The following is a 12923-nucleotide window of genomic DNA, read 5'->3' as shown; positions in this document are numbered from 1 at the left end:
CTGGTAATGCTGACTGTCGTTCAGGATATCTTTGTTTAATCTCTTTATTTGATTTTGGAGAAGTGAAGTTACAAAAATCTCTTGAATCATATTTACTTTGGTGGACAGAAAAAAAACACCTTTGTAGACTGTTTGGGGTAACTTGTCAAAATGTAGAACTTTAGTATTGATTTTTCAACAATGAATTTTCTGCTTTTAGCTGTATTTAGCAACCGAAAATATTATGGCAACACTGAGAAGACAAATCATTAACATTGTGTGGTCAGGTAGAGGTGTAGGTGTTGCTGTTAGTTCTCTTTCTGTAGCAGAACTTGAAAAAACTGAGTCAGTTGTCCTGACCAGTTCCTGTCTGAGGTTCAGACCATCAAGAACGTAACTATAATATTGAACCTGAAGTATGATCCTCCTACAGACCAGGGAACCGCTGTGGGTTCAACTCCTCCTGCTGAGCTCATAGAGCAGCAACCCACCAGTCCAGAGACAGACTGATGGTGTAGCATCACTTTCATCACTCACTCCTGAACTCCTGTGAACATAATAAGGGTGGCCTCTCTAAACATCAGTAATGTGAGATACATTACTAAAAAAACATGAGAGATACATTACTAAGAAAACATGGCAGTAGGCATCCTAGTAATTAATGACCTCATTATTTAGGGTATTATTATTTATTATTATTATTGTGCTTTAGACTCTACAGATTACACAGAGGTCTCTCCCTCTGGACTGTTTAAAGGGCCAGTTTACATGCTGTCAGCCTTCAAATTTATGCATTAGTCCCCTCCACCATTGTTTTACAGCTCATGTTCAAATCTACAGAAAGAAAATGGAGATAAGCAGGCAAATAATATAAAAGGACACTATGCTGCAGAGTGACTTTCTGTCTTTTCTGATTCACCAGCTTGTATGCATCTTTTCACAGGAGTGACTTAAGGACGCCAGTAGCCTTCGCTTATCTACTTATATGATAAATAAAGTTTAGTGTAATGTAGATAAAGTGTTTTCTTTTAATTTAATAACATGAAACTTGCATCAAGTATTTCCATGGTGACTGTTCTAGAATTCTGCATTAAATAAATAATAAATTAATTAAGTAAAATAAAAATAAATCAGACTTTAATTTAATTTAATTTAATCAGACTTTAAAAAACAGCTCATCTGTACAAGAGAAACCATCGAGTTCAGAGTTTTTTCATTTCTGCATTTCACATTACACAATTTGCGCAATTTGGACGGTATTTGACAGTTTTTGTTCCCGACTGTGATACAAGAACTACATTTCAATTGAAGCAAGTAGAGGAATCTACAAACCCATCAGGGTATGTGACAGGTTTGTTTTCTTCTTCTGCATTTTAGCAGTTTAAAGAATTTGACGTAGTTTTAAAAGCTGACAGACTGAGAATCAACTTAAGTAACAATCAGTAACTTCTTATTTCTTTGACAGGTGCTGTTCATGTCGAACAACACCTGTCAAACAGACATTTACGACATGGCTGTGAAGATCTGCTGGCATCTTCCGGGCTACAGGGCTCAGGTAAGACTGAGATCCATCCAAACCAAAACTCATGTAAAATATCAGGTGATTTCTCAGGACCTGAGAGTGGTGATGTTTAAATGTCTCCTTTTATTTTTAGATTGCAATGATGATGGAGTTCCTCAGACTTCAGCAGGAAAGCAAAATCCCATCACACATCACTGCTGAAGACCTAAGAGATTTTTTGGTGGAGAAGAGCAAACAGACACTCAGAGAGCAGTGAGTTATTGTGATACTGACCATCCACCTCAAACCTGACAGTCTGTTTGTGATGAAGTGTAAATGCTGAGAGAAAGCCTCTGTTTATTTTCTTTTGAAGGCTTTGGGAGTTTGAATTGGGGGATTTTGGAGACAAAGAAGCCAAACCTCTTCTGAAACTGGTGAGACTAGAAAACTGATAGAGGTAGTTCCCCGCATCTTGCAGGGCTTTTGGGAGCTTCCTCCTTGCCCCCTCTTGAACATGGCCTCCTAGAGTTTGCGCATACTCTCCACCAGTGTCACAAAGGCCACTTTGGATCGTGTCACCAAAACTCTTACAGCGATGGATAGCAGGCCACCTGTCCCGCTCCGTCAGAGATAACATAGTCCAGCTCCAGAGCATTCTGAGGGAGATCAGACAGAAATATCCTCCAGAAATTCTGCTCACCAACATTGCAAACTTTGCATCAGAGCTGCTCACTACAATTGCTGAAGTAGCAAAGAACCACATATGCAAGATCTTCAAGCCCCCTTCTGAGCTTCCACCAGTGTCTGATGTTCCTCCCAGTGAAGAACCTCCTTCTGAAAGCCTGTCAATGCCTGATGTTCCACCAGTTGAAGAACCTCCTTTTCAAAGTCTGTCTTTCAAATCCATAAAAACGTTTTACTTGCTGTCACTATTGAAAGGGAAATAAACAGGTTTCCCAATGGTGTAAATCATTGTTACAACAAAGAAATTATCAACCAACAACTAATTTCCTACTTGTTTACATAACACTGTTCTCTTCAGGACTTTCAGATATAAAAGTATATTTACGTGGATTCACCTGTGTTTGCACTGTTTTGTTATGAGCTGTTGCATCTGTGGGGAGAAATCTTTCATAATAATGGCTGGATACTCAGCTGACTATACCTGTCTTCTCCATGTAGCACAAGCATTTACTAGTATAAGGCTGTAGAATGCATCAACAGCATAGATACAGTGGATATCATTCACAGAACAATGCTTTCAAGCAGGATGTAAACATTTTTATTTCTGCTGTTATTATGATGTTGTTATTATTATGATTGTTGTAATTTGACGTTTTAATATGTTTTAAATGAGACAAAATTAAATGTTAACACTTCAGATGTTTTGGTAAATCCAATTTTTTATTTAATTGGTCAATCATAATTTTTTATGGGTAAGATGTTATAATAACCTGGTTCACTCAGTGACTCCATCTCCTAAAAATCTTCCTTAATTCAGTTCAATTCAGTTCAACGGTATTTACATACAAATGAATTGAACTGAACTGAATTAAAGAAAAAACCCCAACAATCCCCTATGAGCAAGCAGTGGGGAGGAAAAACTACCTTTAAAAAGGTTCAGGGAGGGGCGGCCATCTGCCGTGACCGGTTGGGGGGTGGTGGAGCCGATGAATACTTTGTACACAGCAAAATATTAAAGCAAATATGCTTTAAAATGCATGTTTAGGCACTTTAAGTAACTGTTAATATTTTGTTATATATTACTGTGATTTTATAGGAGATGGAGTTGAAGTCAATCAAGTGAATGGTCTCAAAAACCAGTTGCACTTCTTTTTCTTTTTTGGTTTTTCTTCTTGCATGTTGTAACCTCGGGCCTCTGGATTTTCTTGTTTGGTAGAACTGGCCCCCTCTTTTTCTTGCTGATTCTCCTGGAGTGTCTCGGCTTGGGCTGGAGAATGATCTTGATTGGCAACGTTGGACTCGGTTTCTTCCTTTTTTCCTCCAACTCAGCTTCTGGAATGGTTTTCATGTATGTGGAGTGACAGACATCTGCGGACCTGCTCTCAGTGTGTCGTTCGTGCTCACAACATGTGCTCAGAATAGAGGCACAAAAATAACACCATCCGGTCTTTAAGTCTGACGTCATTAGCCTTGTCTAGGCCCAAACTCTGCTGCAGGTCAATAAGTCAAACAATCACTGTGGCATCACTGAGAGTTGAAAAACTGTCTAAATTCTTTCATCTGTAATAAAATGGTCAGTGTGGCTTCTCTACCAGGTGTAACAATTAAGTTTAACATCCAAGCATCCATGAAAATGGAATTTATGACATTTAACAGAGTTAGAAGTTAGCAGGGAGTTAGGTCGCTAGCTTCTATCTAAATACAATATAGCATGTCCTGACTGAGGGATTTCAGAAACAAATTAAAACGTACAGCTCTGCTATCACTTCCAACATAAATGAATACAGAAAACTAAACAGCAGTGACATTTGTAGGGTTACTGAAATTTGGCTAGCTGGTATATAATGATGTGCTACGTGATCGCTAGCGACACAGCTATGTTAGTATAATATAAACACGCTAACTTTTTTCCACTTGATAAAAGTTAACGTGAGGATTCTCGATGGTCAGGGACAAATGCAATCGTATGGCAGGATGCTGTAAACAGACCAAACTTCAGTCAGGAGAACACCTGAGATAATCCATCCACAATACGAGGTTAGTCATTCATATACTGCTGAATGGGCTGGGCTGTAGTTACATCGTAAGGTTTTACAAACTGAGCTTTAGAATGAATAGCGGTAATAAAAACCGAGAGAGGTCGACAGTGATCACTGACTGTTTTAGGGGCTTTTTGAGATTAAATAGAACAAGATACAAAGCATTAAACATGTTAAAAACAAAAAAGCCTTGTTAAACGCAGGGTAGTTTGGGCTTGGAAGCAGGATTCGTCACGTCATCACTTAAAGACCGGATAGGTTTCTGCTGTGGCAGTTGGTCTACTCACTGAAAAAAAGACACCCATTATAAAATCTGAAACTGGTGAAGAAAGCTTGAAACTTAAACTGGAATTGAAGAAAAACTATAAAAGATATTAAAAGATGAATAAAACCTGAATAGTTCAATGCCTTGGCTTCGTTATAAAGTTTGAATGGTGTCTGTAGGTGCACATATAGGGAAGCAGTTGGAGTTGAAAGAGGAGTACATTGAATGAGAATTTGAAGAGTCTGCGAATTGAAATATATTATATTATACATTTTTGTTGAATAAAGTTGAATCTTTAAAAAAATCTAAAAGTTAGAAATGACAGAAATAGAACCACACATGTCTAAAAGAAGAAGAATCTAATGGTGTTTTTCTAAGTTGAGCGCTGTTGAAGGAGACAATCAGCGAAAAACGTACAGAATAAAAATAGCATCTCAATACTGTCAATGCTTAATCAGCACTAATTGTGTCGTTACTTATGTTAAAAAAGGTTCTTCAGTTCACATCGGGCAGATAGAAAGAAAAAATTAACATCAATCAAACATGCTTTTATCTTTCGCCACACTCTGGCTACAATCAGGCGATTTCAGTTCATGTGGGAGGAGAAAGTTGTGGAGCAATATAGCAATACAGATTTTGAGGAGTGGAGATGTGGACATTACTTTCATTTTCAAAAGGACAAGTGTGTGATGGTAAAGTGCAAACTGCATCCAAGATAGAAACAAGAGCAATATACTGCTAATACAACTTTGGCTCTTTAGAAGCATCTGAACAGACAACATGGTAACGCAAAGACCAGAACCCAAGAACCCAGAAGGATTTTGAAACTGAGTGTTTGCTAAACCCGGCCCAGCACCCAGACCCTGAACTTCTACAGGTAACAAAGTATTGATGTGCATTCTGCCTAGTAGCCTCAGTTTCTTCCTGTTCATGTTTTACAGTACAATTGCAGTGAAGATCCCTTTGAAGTCTGTCTGTGCTGGTTTTCATCTTTTCTTTGTATTTTCGGCTTTGTTTACACCTAAAAACTAAAAGAAAGATAGCGCGTGTGTCCCCATTAGGATAGGGATTGGTGTTGGTGTGTGGGACTGTCGCATCACATTTATATTGTTAACTGGTAATTATGTGACCATGCTTTTCAGGTCATTTTACAGAGTACTGAGAAAGTAATGTAATAAGTAGTGTAACAAATTACTGTCTCTGGCAAGTATTTAATTAATGTACTCCATTACTTTTATGAAAAGTGACAAATAATGTGTAATACATTACTTTTTTTGAGTAAGGACCCAAACAATGTTTCACTGTATGTATATATGCATATATACTATGCAGCTTATATTTAAAGGCTAGAGCATACCACAAGTGCCATAGGACATAGGATGAGGGGGAGGTTCACACTGAACCATGGGTGTGTATTGCAGACAGCGCCCTCTACCTCCTGAGCTAAAGCCTCCCATTTAAACACCACTTGCTAACTACTAACAATTATTACTTATACTACGAACAGATCACTGATTGAAGCTTTGTAGTCATAGATTTTCCCCTTATTGTCCAAAGTGAGAAAACTTGTGGTGCAGCAGCTTGTTTGATTAAAAACGAAACACAAAAAAAACATTAAACAAACAATAAATACAAAAACCAACTAAATAAAACTTAAATTTCATTCATACAAATTAAGAAGATTGATAGGCGATGGTACAAATGACACTGCCAATCTTTGAGGGTTTAAACTTTTGTCCCAAAGTTTAGTACTGAAATTCGTAACGGTTCTTACTGGCCGAGGTGCATCTGCTGCTCCCAGACAGTTATACCATTACACTATTCATTGAGTATTGTATGTGCTTATTTCATCTTCTAACCTATACCTGTTCTTAAAATGTCCAAAAAAAAGTGCAATGTCCAAATGTGTCAACAAATAAAATTCTAGCGTGTGTCCTTCAAAATGTTTGAAGATGTAGTTGAACTTCGTTGCAGTTTCTGCATGTTGTCTAATTGGGCACTTTAAAGGCTCAGGTTGCCACACTGTGCAATATCATCATATAGGTGTGTGATCGGTCAAACAATATGCCTGACAACAACCCCAAGCATAAATCCAGTGCAATAAACAACCATCTGGAGACACAAAAACAACATCCTTACATCAGATGGGATACCAATATCAATATCATAATGTATCAAAAATATATAATGACATGATGCTAAACACAATACTTAATTCAGTTTGTACTCATTTATTAAATAAGTCATCACAAAAAAAATCAGTAAACATTAGTTTATTGAAAACATTCAGTCCAGCATTTTCTTAATGTGTTTTCAGTTAAAAATGCACATGATTTAAAAAAACAAAACAAAACAAAATACCACAATGCTATGAATTTTGACAAGTAGACTGAAAAACAAATCGGTAAAAGTATCAGTAAAAATGAGAAGAAATGGATGTTAGATGAAAGGCAGGGACAATCATGTATGCACCCATATATGCAGTTTAACATTAGTCACTTCTTCACTTCACCACATCCTCTTCTTGATATAAACCCCCCACCAAACAACCTGATTATCTACTGTAAAGACACGGCACCAAAATAGGAAAATATGTGAAATCAGCAGCTGAAATATGCAATTTTATATTTTCATGGTTACATTAAAATGATGTAAAAACCTGATTCTGCATTTTTTCTTTGCCTCCATGAACCACTTTACATTAAAGGTACTCTAAATTTAAAAAACAAACAAACAAAAAAAACCTTTCAGTCTCGTATCTGAAGTTATCAGCGCTCCGTGGCGGCTCAATCCAAGCCCGGCGGGGAGCAAATGCACCTCTAGTCCAAAGCAAAGAAGAAAAAAACTTGATTCATACATCACAAACCTTTTTCTTTTTTTCTTTTTTTTGATTTAAGGAATTTTCTCATAACATCACTCTACATTGGTAAAGTTGCTCTTTAACAACAGTTCACTCAAGATGCACATGGGAGAGAAACCTTAGCTCCAAATGCTGTCAAACCTGGCAAGATGCAGAGGAATGATGCATCTGTCTGATGTATCTGCAGAGAAATGAAAAAACTATTACTTTAAGTCCGCTCTGGGCCCTTCACTTTTCTCATTTGCTTCCTGCTGCTGCTTGATCGAATTGATTCAGACTTACTTAATTAGCGGCGTGTCCGCCTCCATCTATAAACCGGCGGATGAGTTTGAGACTGTGTGTGTTTGTGTGTGTGTCCATTTTCAGAGAAAGAAAGAGTAAAGAAGACAAAAAACAGAGAGAGCATGGATATGGTACCCGTGCTGAACATGTCTGTTGACAGACGTGTGAAGCAGAGAGACAACACACAGACCAGGCAGTGCAAATGTGTGTACAGAAAAGAAAAGCATTTTATTCGGTATTTGCAGGAATATTTATGTGCATGGCTGTGTGTATGCGGAAGGAAAAAAAGTAGTGGAGAGTATGAATGTAAGTAATGACACTAAACACAGAAAAATAATGAACACATAGATGGTAAATTCAAATTCCCACAAATACAGGTAAGGACACAATGACAGTGAGTAAGAAATGCATTGCATGTGTCACTGTGCTCAAATCCACTTATTTTACTCTCCACATAGTGCACGTCGTCTTATATTAACCAGCCTGCCAGTAGCAAGTGTTATCCGAGTGCAAGGCTAATCCTTCACTTCTGATCGAGTTGGATAAACGCATCACAAAAAGTCAATTAACTCGCCTGTCAGATACCTTGATTACCCGGAATTATTTAAACTCTCAGAGATTGAAAAGAAGTGTACTGCTTGGTGAAATAAGTCCTTCCGGTTTGAGTCTGTGCTTCCTCAGAAGCAAGTCAGGCAGAAAAAAAAGGAGCAACATTTAATTGGTTGTGAGAGGAGAACGAGGTGTGCTGACAGATTGAGCACACGCTTAATGGACAGAGGAACTACTGACCAAAGGCCAATAAAACAAAGGGAAAGGAAAGGTGAAGCTTCAGTGTTATTTATTTTATAAAGCATCAGTAAAATCAGCCCTGAAAGATCACTCGAGTAACTGTAAAAACATCCACTTTTTCAATTTGCCTTAGTATAAAATCCTGTTTTAATACAAAGATATGAAGCTTCTACAGTAAGTAAGAGAATTAGGAGTTAAACAGATTTGAAGGAATCAAATTTGCCAAAAATAAATAAAAATTAATTAAAGAAAAATGCTTATTGGAAAGTTAGCACATTTAAAAAGTAGCTTGAGTTGAACTTATTATGTTGGAAATTGATTGGAGCTCTGCTTTGTAATGATTCAGCCACACAATAACATGCAGTGTAATTAATCTATTTTGAAAACACCTTTTAACCCACATCTTATTCCTGTATGACTTAAGTATTGTTAGTAGATGCGTTATTTTCATACTCAATTGTTAGTATGTTAATGCTTTAATGGGTATAGAAGAAGCATGCAGGAGTGATAAAACTGGACTTTGAGCTGTTACCCAAATAAACAGTTGTCCAATAGAATTAAATTCAATTAGGTTAGTAATTAGTTTAATTCCAATTTTGACTAATGTAAATCTTTCTAGATTTGACAAACCGCAAGCACCTATAATTGGCTATCAAACTCATGTATGCTACAAAAAAATACATGCTTAAAATAAACTTGAAATTTCCTGATCACTTGAGAATCTATGATGACAAATATGTTTCTAAATGTCCCAAATCTAAAGTTCAGGAATGATGTTTGCTGTAAAGGTCCAATGCTTCTGCAGTGAGACATCTGCACTGGCTACCGAACGTAGAGCAAAGAGACGATTTTCAAAACTTTGCATCTGGAGCAGTTTCATCTAGTCTTCATGTTCATCTTTGCACATTTAGTTTGTTTCATCAAATTGTCCCTTCATCATCATCATCAGCAGCAGCAGCAGCATCATGCTGGTGTAAATCTCCGCTCCGTTTTTTCATATGTCAGTGACGCCCGTTCGTACTGATCCAGGATTGCACTATTCTCAAGAAGTCTACATGATGGAGACAATGCAACATAATGCAGAACATAAGCAGACACACACACACACACACACACACACATATATATGTATATCAGGACAGCACATTTTTTTCACAGTAGAAGACAAAACAGTGGGTAGCATTTTATGTGGCTACTCCACCTTATGCAGGCATGAAGCTGCAAGCGTGATCTTATATATATCGCTGAATCACATTTAAACCAAATGAAACTTTAATTGTCAATTAAATTCAAATATGAATCAGAAAAGTTACATACATTTCAAATGTATGCATTGCTATAGTTATTTCATATGCTGCTTTTTGCAACTTCATGAAAGCACATTTAAGGAGCATACGCACATCAAATGTTACACACAGCTATAAACACTACGCTTTGCAATTAACCAAACATAAAATCAAACACTACCACTGGCACAGATCATGCAAATCTACAGAGGACTTCTTTATGAGTGTGTGATAAGTAAAGACTAACAGGATATTTACATCATCTCAATGTGCCTCCTTTAAAGCATGTAATGTGATGTTGTAATAAAAACATTTGAGTGTGTGCTTTTCCCTTTTGGGCCTTTATGTGAACTTCAGTGAAGTATGATTTTCTGTAGGCTAACTAAGGAGAGCTGGGAAGGGGTTAGACATATTAACTGATACCAGCACCAACTAGAGATGAAATTGGAGAAGTCCATGCTAATGAATATCCACTGAGTGACATAATGTATGCCTTCAAGGGGAAGAGGACATACAGTAAACTTGAGCATCACAAAGACTTCAAACAAACTCAACATGGCCAAGATGGCTGCAAGCAAGAAAACCATCTTGGTGAAAATGAACAATTAAAACATAAACATAAAAAAATAAAATATAAACCTGCGCAAAACAAACAAACAAACAAAAAAAGATCACAGAAAAATAAAATACATAAAAGTATATATTAACTGGGCAAACGATGGATACACAACAACATATAAAGATGTTGATTGTTGGATAAGGGTGCTTACCTTGAGATTGTCTCTTAGACCCTAGTGGTGTTGTACTCTGATTCATGTTTGCTCAAAGAGCCAATGAGGCAGAACCTGAAATATCATGGCTCTTTCATTTAATATCAAACTCCTTTTGCATAGAGAGATCAAAATGCATAATGTGCTACATAACAGCAATAAACGTCATTAGTGCTTTGATGGCGTCCGAGAGCCTTGCATGCAGACTTGGTAGAAAATTAATTCAGTTGGAAACACTCTGGACAGAGCACATAGAAAGTGCATGCAGGAAAACCTTGCATTTTTAAAGTTTTTCCTCCAAAAAAACCAAAAACAAATGTACTCTGATTCACATAGTGATTTTGTAAACATATACAGTTGCTTTTCAAGCAGTCACGGTACAAGTACAGAGTAAAATCTTTTTTCTATAGAAAATCTTGCTCATGCCAAAATAATGTGCTACTGGATAGAGATTACAAGTTATGTTTTTTTTCAGTTATCACAGTTAGAAATACAATTGTGTATTTTATAGCAAACTGCATTCATTTGATGTCAGTGAATTAAATATCTCTGTGAGGCACCGATTCAAGCCCTTGTGGAAAACTGTCAAACCAGACGATTACAGAGTTATCATCTGCTAAATTGAGGTCTGTGTTTTCTTAAAGATCTCTGACAAACCTCAAAGCACAGTAGAGTTTAGAGTAGGAAAGCTATGAATCAACATTCATAAAAAGCTAGCTGGAAGAGGGTTTTTTTGTTTGTTTTTTTTACATTTTCAAGGATTAACATGCAAGACGGGACAAAGACATATTTGTCCTTTGTATTGCAGCCCTTTGAAAAAATGTTTTAATGTAGGAAAAAGGGGAAATAACAAGGATCAATGCAAAAATAAAGGTTATTGTAATATCAAAATAATAAAAGAAAATAGGAAGCTAAAATGAGAGGAATGCAAAAATAAATGTAAATATCCCACATATATCTCAAAACATCCCCATAGTTAACTCTGGGGTTGTTGCTCTTCCCTGATCAGAAATCTATGGATACTGACCGCTGTACTGCCTTTTCGTGGCGTGAAAGCCGGTGGCTGGTGGTGGGAACTTCTTCCAGGTCGTCTTCCAGGTCACATCCATTGTCTGCTGCCTCTTGTGAGTAGCTGTGCTTCATGACCAAGATGCTCCTGCGGTTTCCCGTGGCTGGCAACAACGGCCGCACTGCCATGGAAGGCTGCGGAAGGTCTGTGAGCAGAGTGGCAGCCGCAGCGTCACGGGCGCTCAAGTTGCCCCGGCTCCCTCGTCCACTGAGTGACAGCTGGGGGTTGGAGGAGGAGCCACAGTGGTGATCGTGAACGCAGCGGGAAGAGGCACGGCGAAGGGCGTGGTAGTTCTCAAAGTCTTCCGCCAGGTCGACTAAGTCTGCTGAGGCCGCTGTGGGTGTGGTGGCACTCCGTAACGTACACAGCTCATAGTGAGGTGGCTCAAAGACCTCCTGGAACATGGTGGGGTCAAAGTCCTCACGTCGCAAGATATACTTTTTGCGTGGCTGCTTGATCTGGACAATAACAGAGATGATGAGGAGAATGAAGACAATGCAACAGGTGACGCCAATTATGGTCCCATTAGTGTTGTTCAGGTTGTCCAGGATGTTGGCTTTCCTCTTTTCTGTAGTGTGGGAGAAAAACAGCAAAACAAAAAAGGTAAAGTTTTTTTATGTGAATGCAATATAATCCTGAGGGATGTCTTGTAAGGCTTCTTAAGATCATCATCACAATAAGAAAGCAGAAATGAGATTACTAAGCGTGTTCACAGTTAATTTACTAAGATAAACCCCTCCAGGAAACAGTAATTGTACAGTGTTAACACTAAGAGCCTGATTTAACTTACTTTTAAAATGTATTTCAGGCAATTAGACCAGAAGTGGTCAGCAATGATTATAAGTTAAAACAACCGCCAAGACCTGCTGTGATTTAACCACTTCACACATTTGACCACGTCTTTTGTAGGCCACATGTTTACATACATACAGTGCTGTAAAAAGGTGTCTTTCCCCCTTCCTGATTTCCTGTTTTTTGTATGTTTGTCACACTTAAATGTTTCAGATCATCAAAAATTTTTAGAAAAGACAACAAAAGTAAACACAAATGCAGTTTCTAAATGAAGGTGTTTAATATAATGGGGGGAAAAAAAGTACAAACCTACATAGCCCTGTGTGAAAAAGAGAAAACCTAATAACTGGTTGTGTCACCCATAGCAGTAACAACTGCAGTCAAGTGTTTGCGATAACTGGCAATGAGTCTTTTACAACGCTGTGGAGGAATTCTTGCCCACTCATCTTTGCAGAATTGTTATTATTCAGCCACATTGGAGGGTTTTCGAGAATGAACCGCTATTTTATGGTCATGCCACAGCATCTCAATCGGACAGGACTGGACAGGTCAGGACTTTGAATAGGCCACTCCAAATTCTTCATTTTGTTTTTCTTAAGCCATTTAG

At 37.7% G+C, this 12923-nt stretch overlaps 1 protein-coding gene across 5 annotated transcripts in view; it reads right to left on the bottom strand.

Annotated features, from left to right (window-relative positions):
• Window positions 1-6764: 6764 nt before the first annotated feature.
• neto1l (neuropilin (NRP) and tolloid (TLL)-like 1, like) overlaps window positions 6765-12923 on the bottom strand; it is a 68454-nt gene continuing 62295 nt past the window's right edge. Inside the window, exons 10-12 of one of the 5 annotated variants that reach the window (XR_010094849.1) lie at window positions 11483-12092; window positions 7611-9450; window positions 6765-7509 (exon numbers count right to left, since the gene is read on the bottom strand). Coding sequence is in view for 4 of the 5 variants with exons in the window: in XM_063483883.1 (XP_063339953.1) it covers window positions 9363-9450; window positions 11483-12092 (698 nt within the window). In the remaining variant the exon portion in view is untranslated. Of the gene's footprint in view, window positions 10531-11482; window positions 12093-12923 lie in introns of all 5 variants that reach the window. The other 4 variants (XM_063483885.1, XM_063483886.1, XM_063483884.1 and 1 more) reach the window with 4 other exon arrangements.

Source organism: Pelmatolapia mariae, linkage group LG9 (assembly GCF_036321145.2).
Source record: "Pelmatolapia mariae isolate MD_Pm_ZW linkage group LG9, Pm_UMD_F_2, whole genome shotgun sequence".
Lineage (NCBI taxonomy): Eukaryota > Metazoa > Chordata > Actinopteri > Cichliformes > Cichlidae > Pelmatolapia > Pelmatolapia mariae.
The sequence above is the reverse complement of the archived record's forward strand: the minus strand, read 5'-3'. Positions and strand labels throughout refer to the sequence as shown.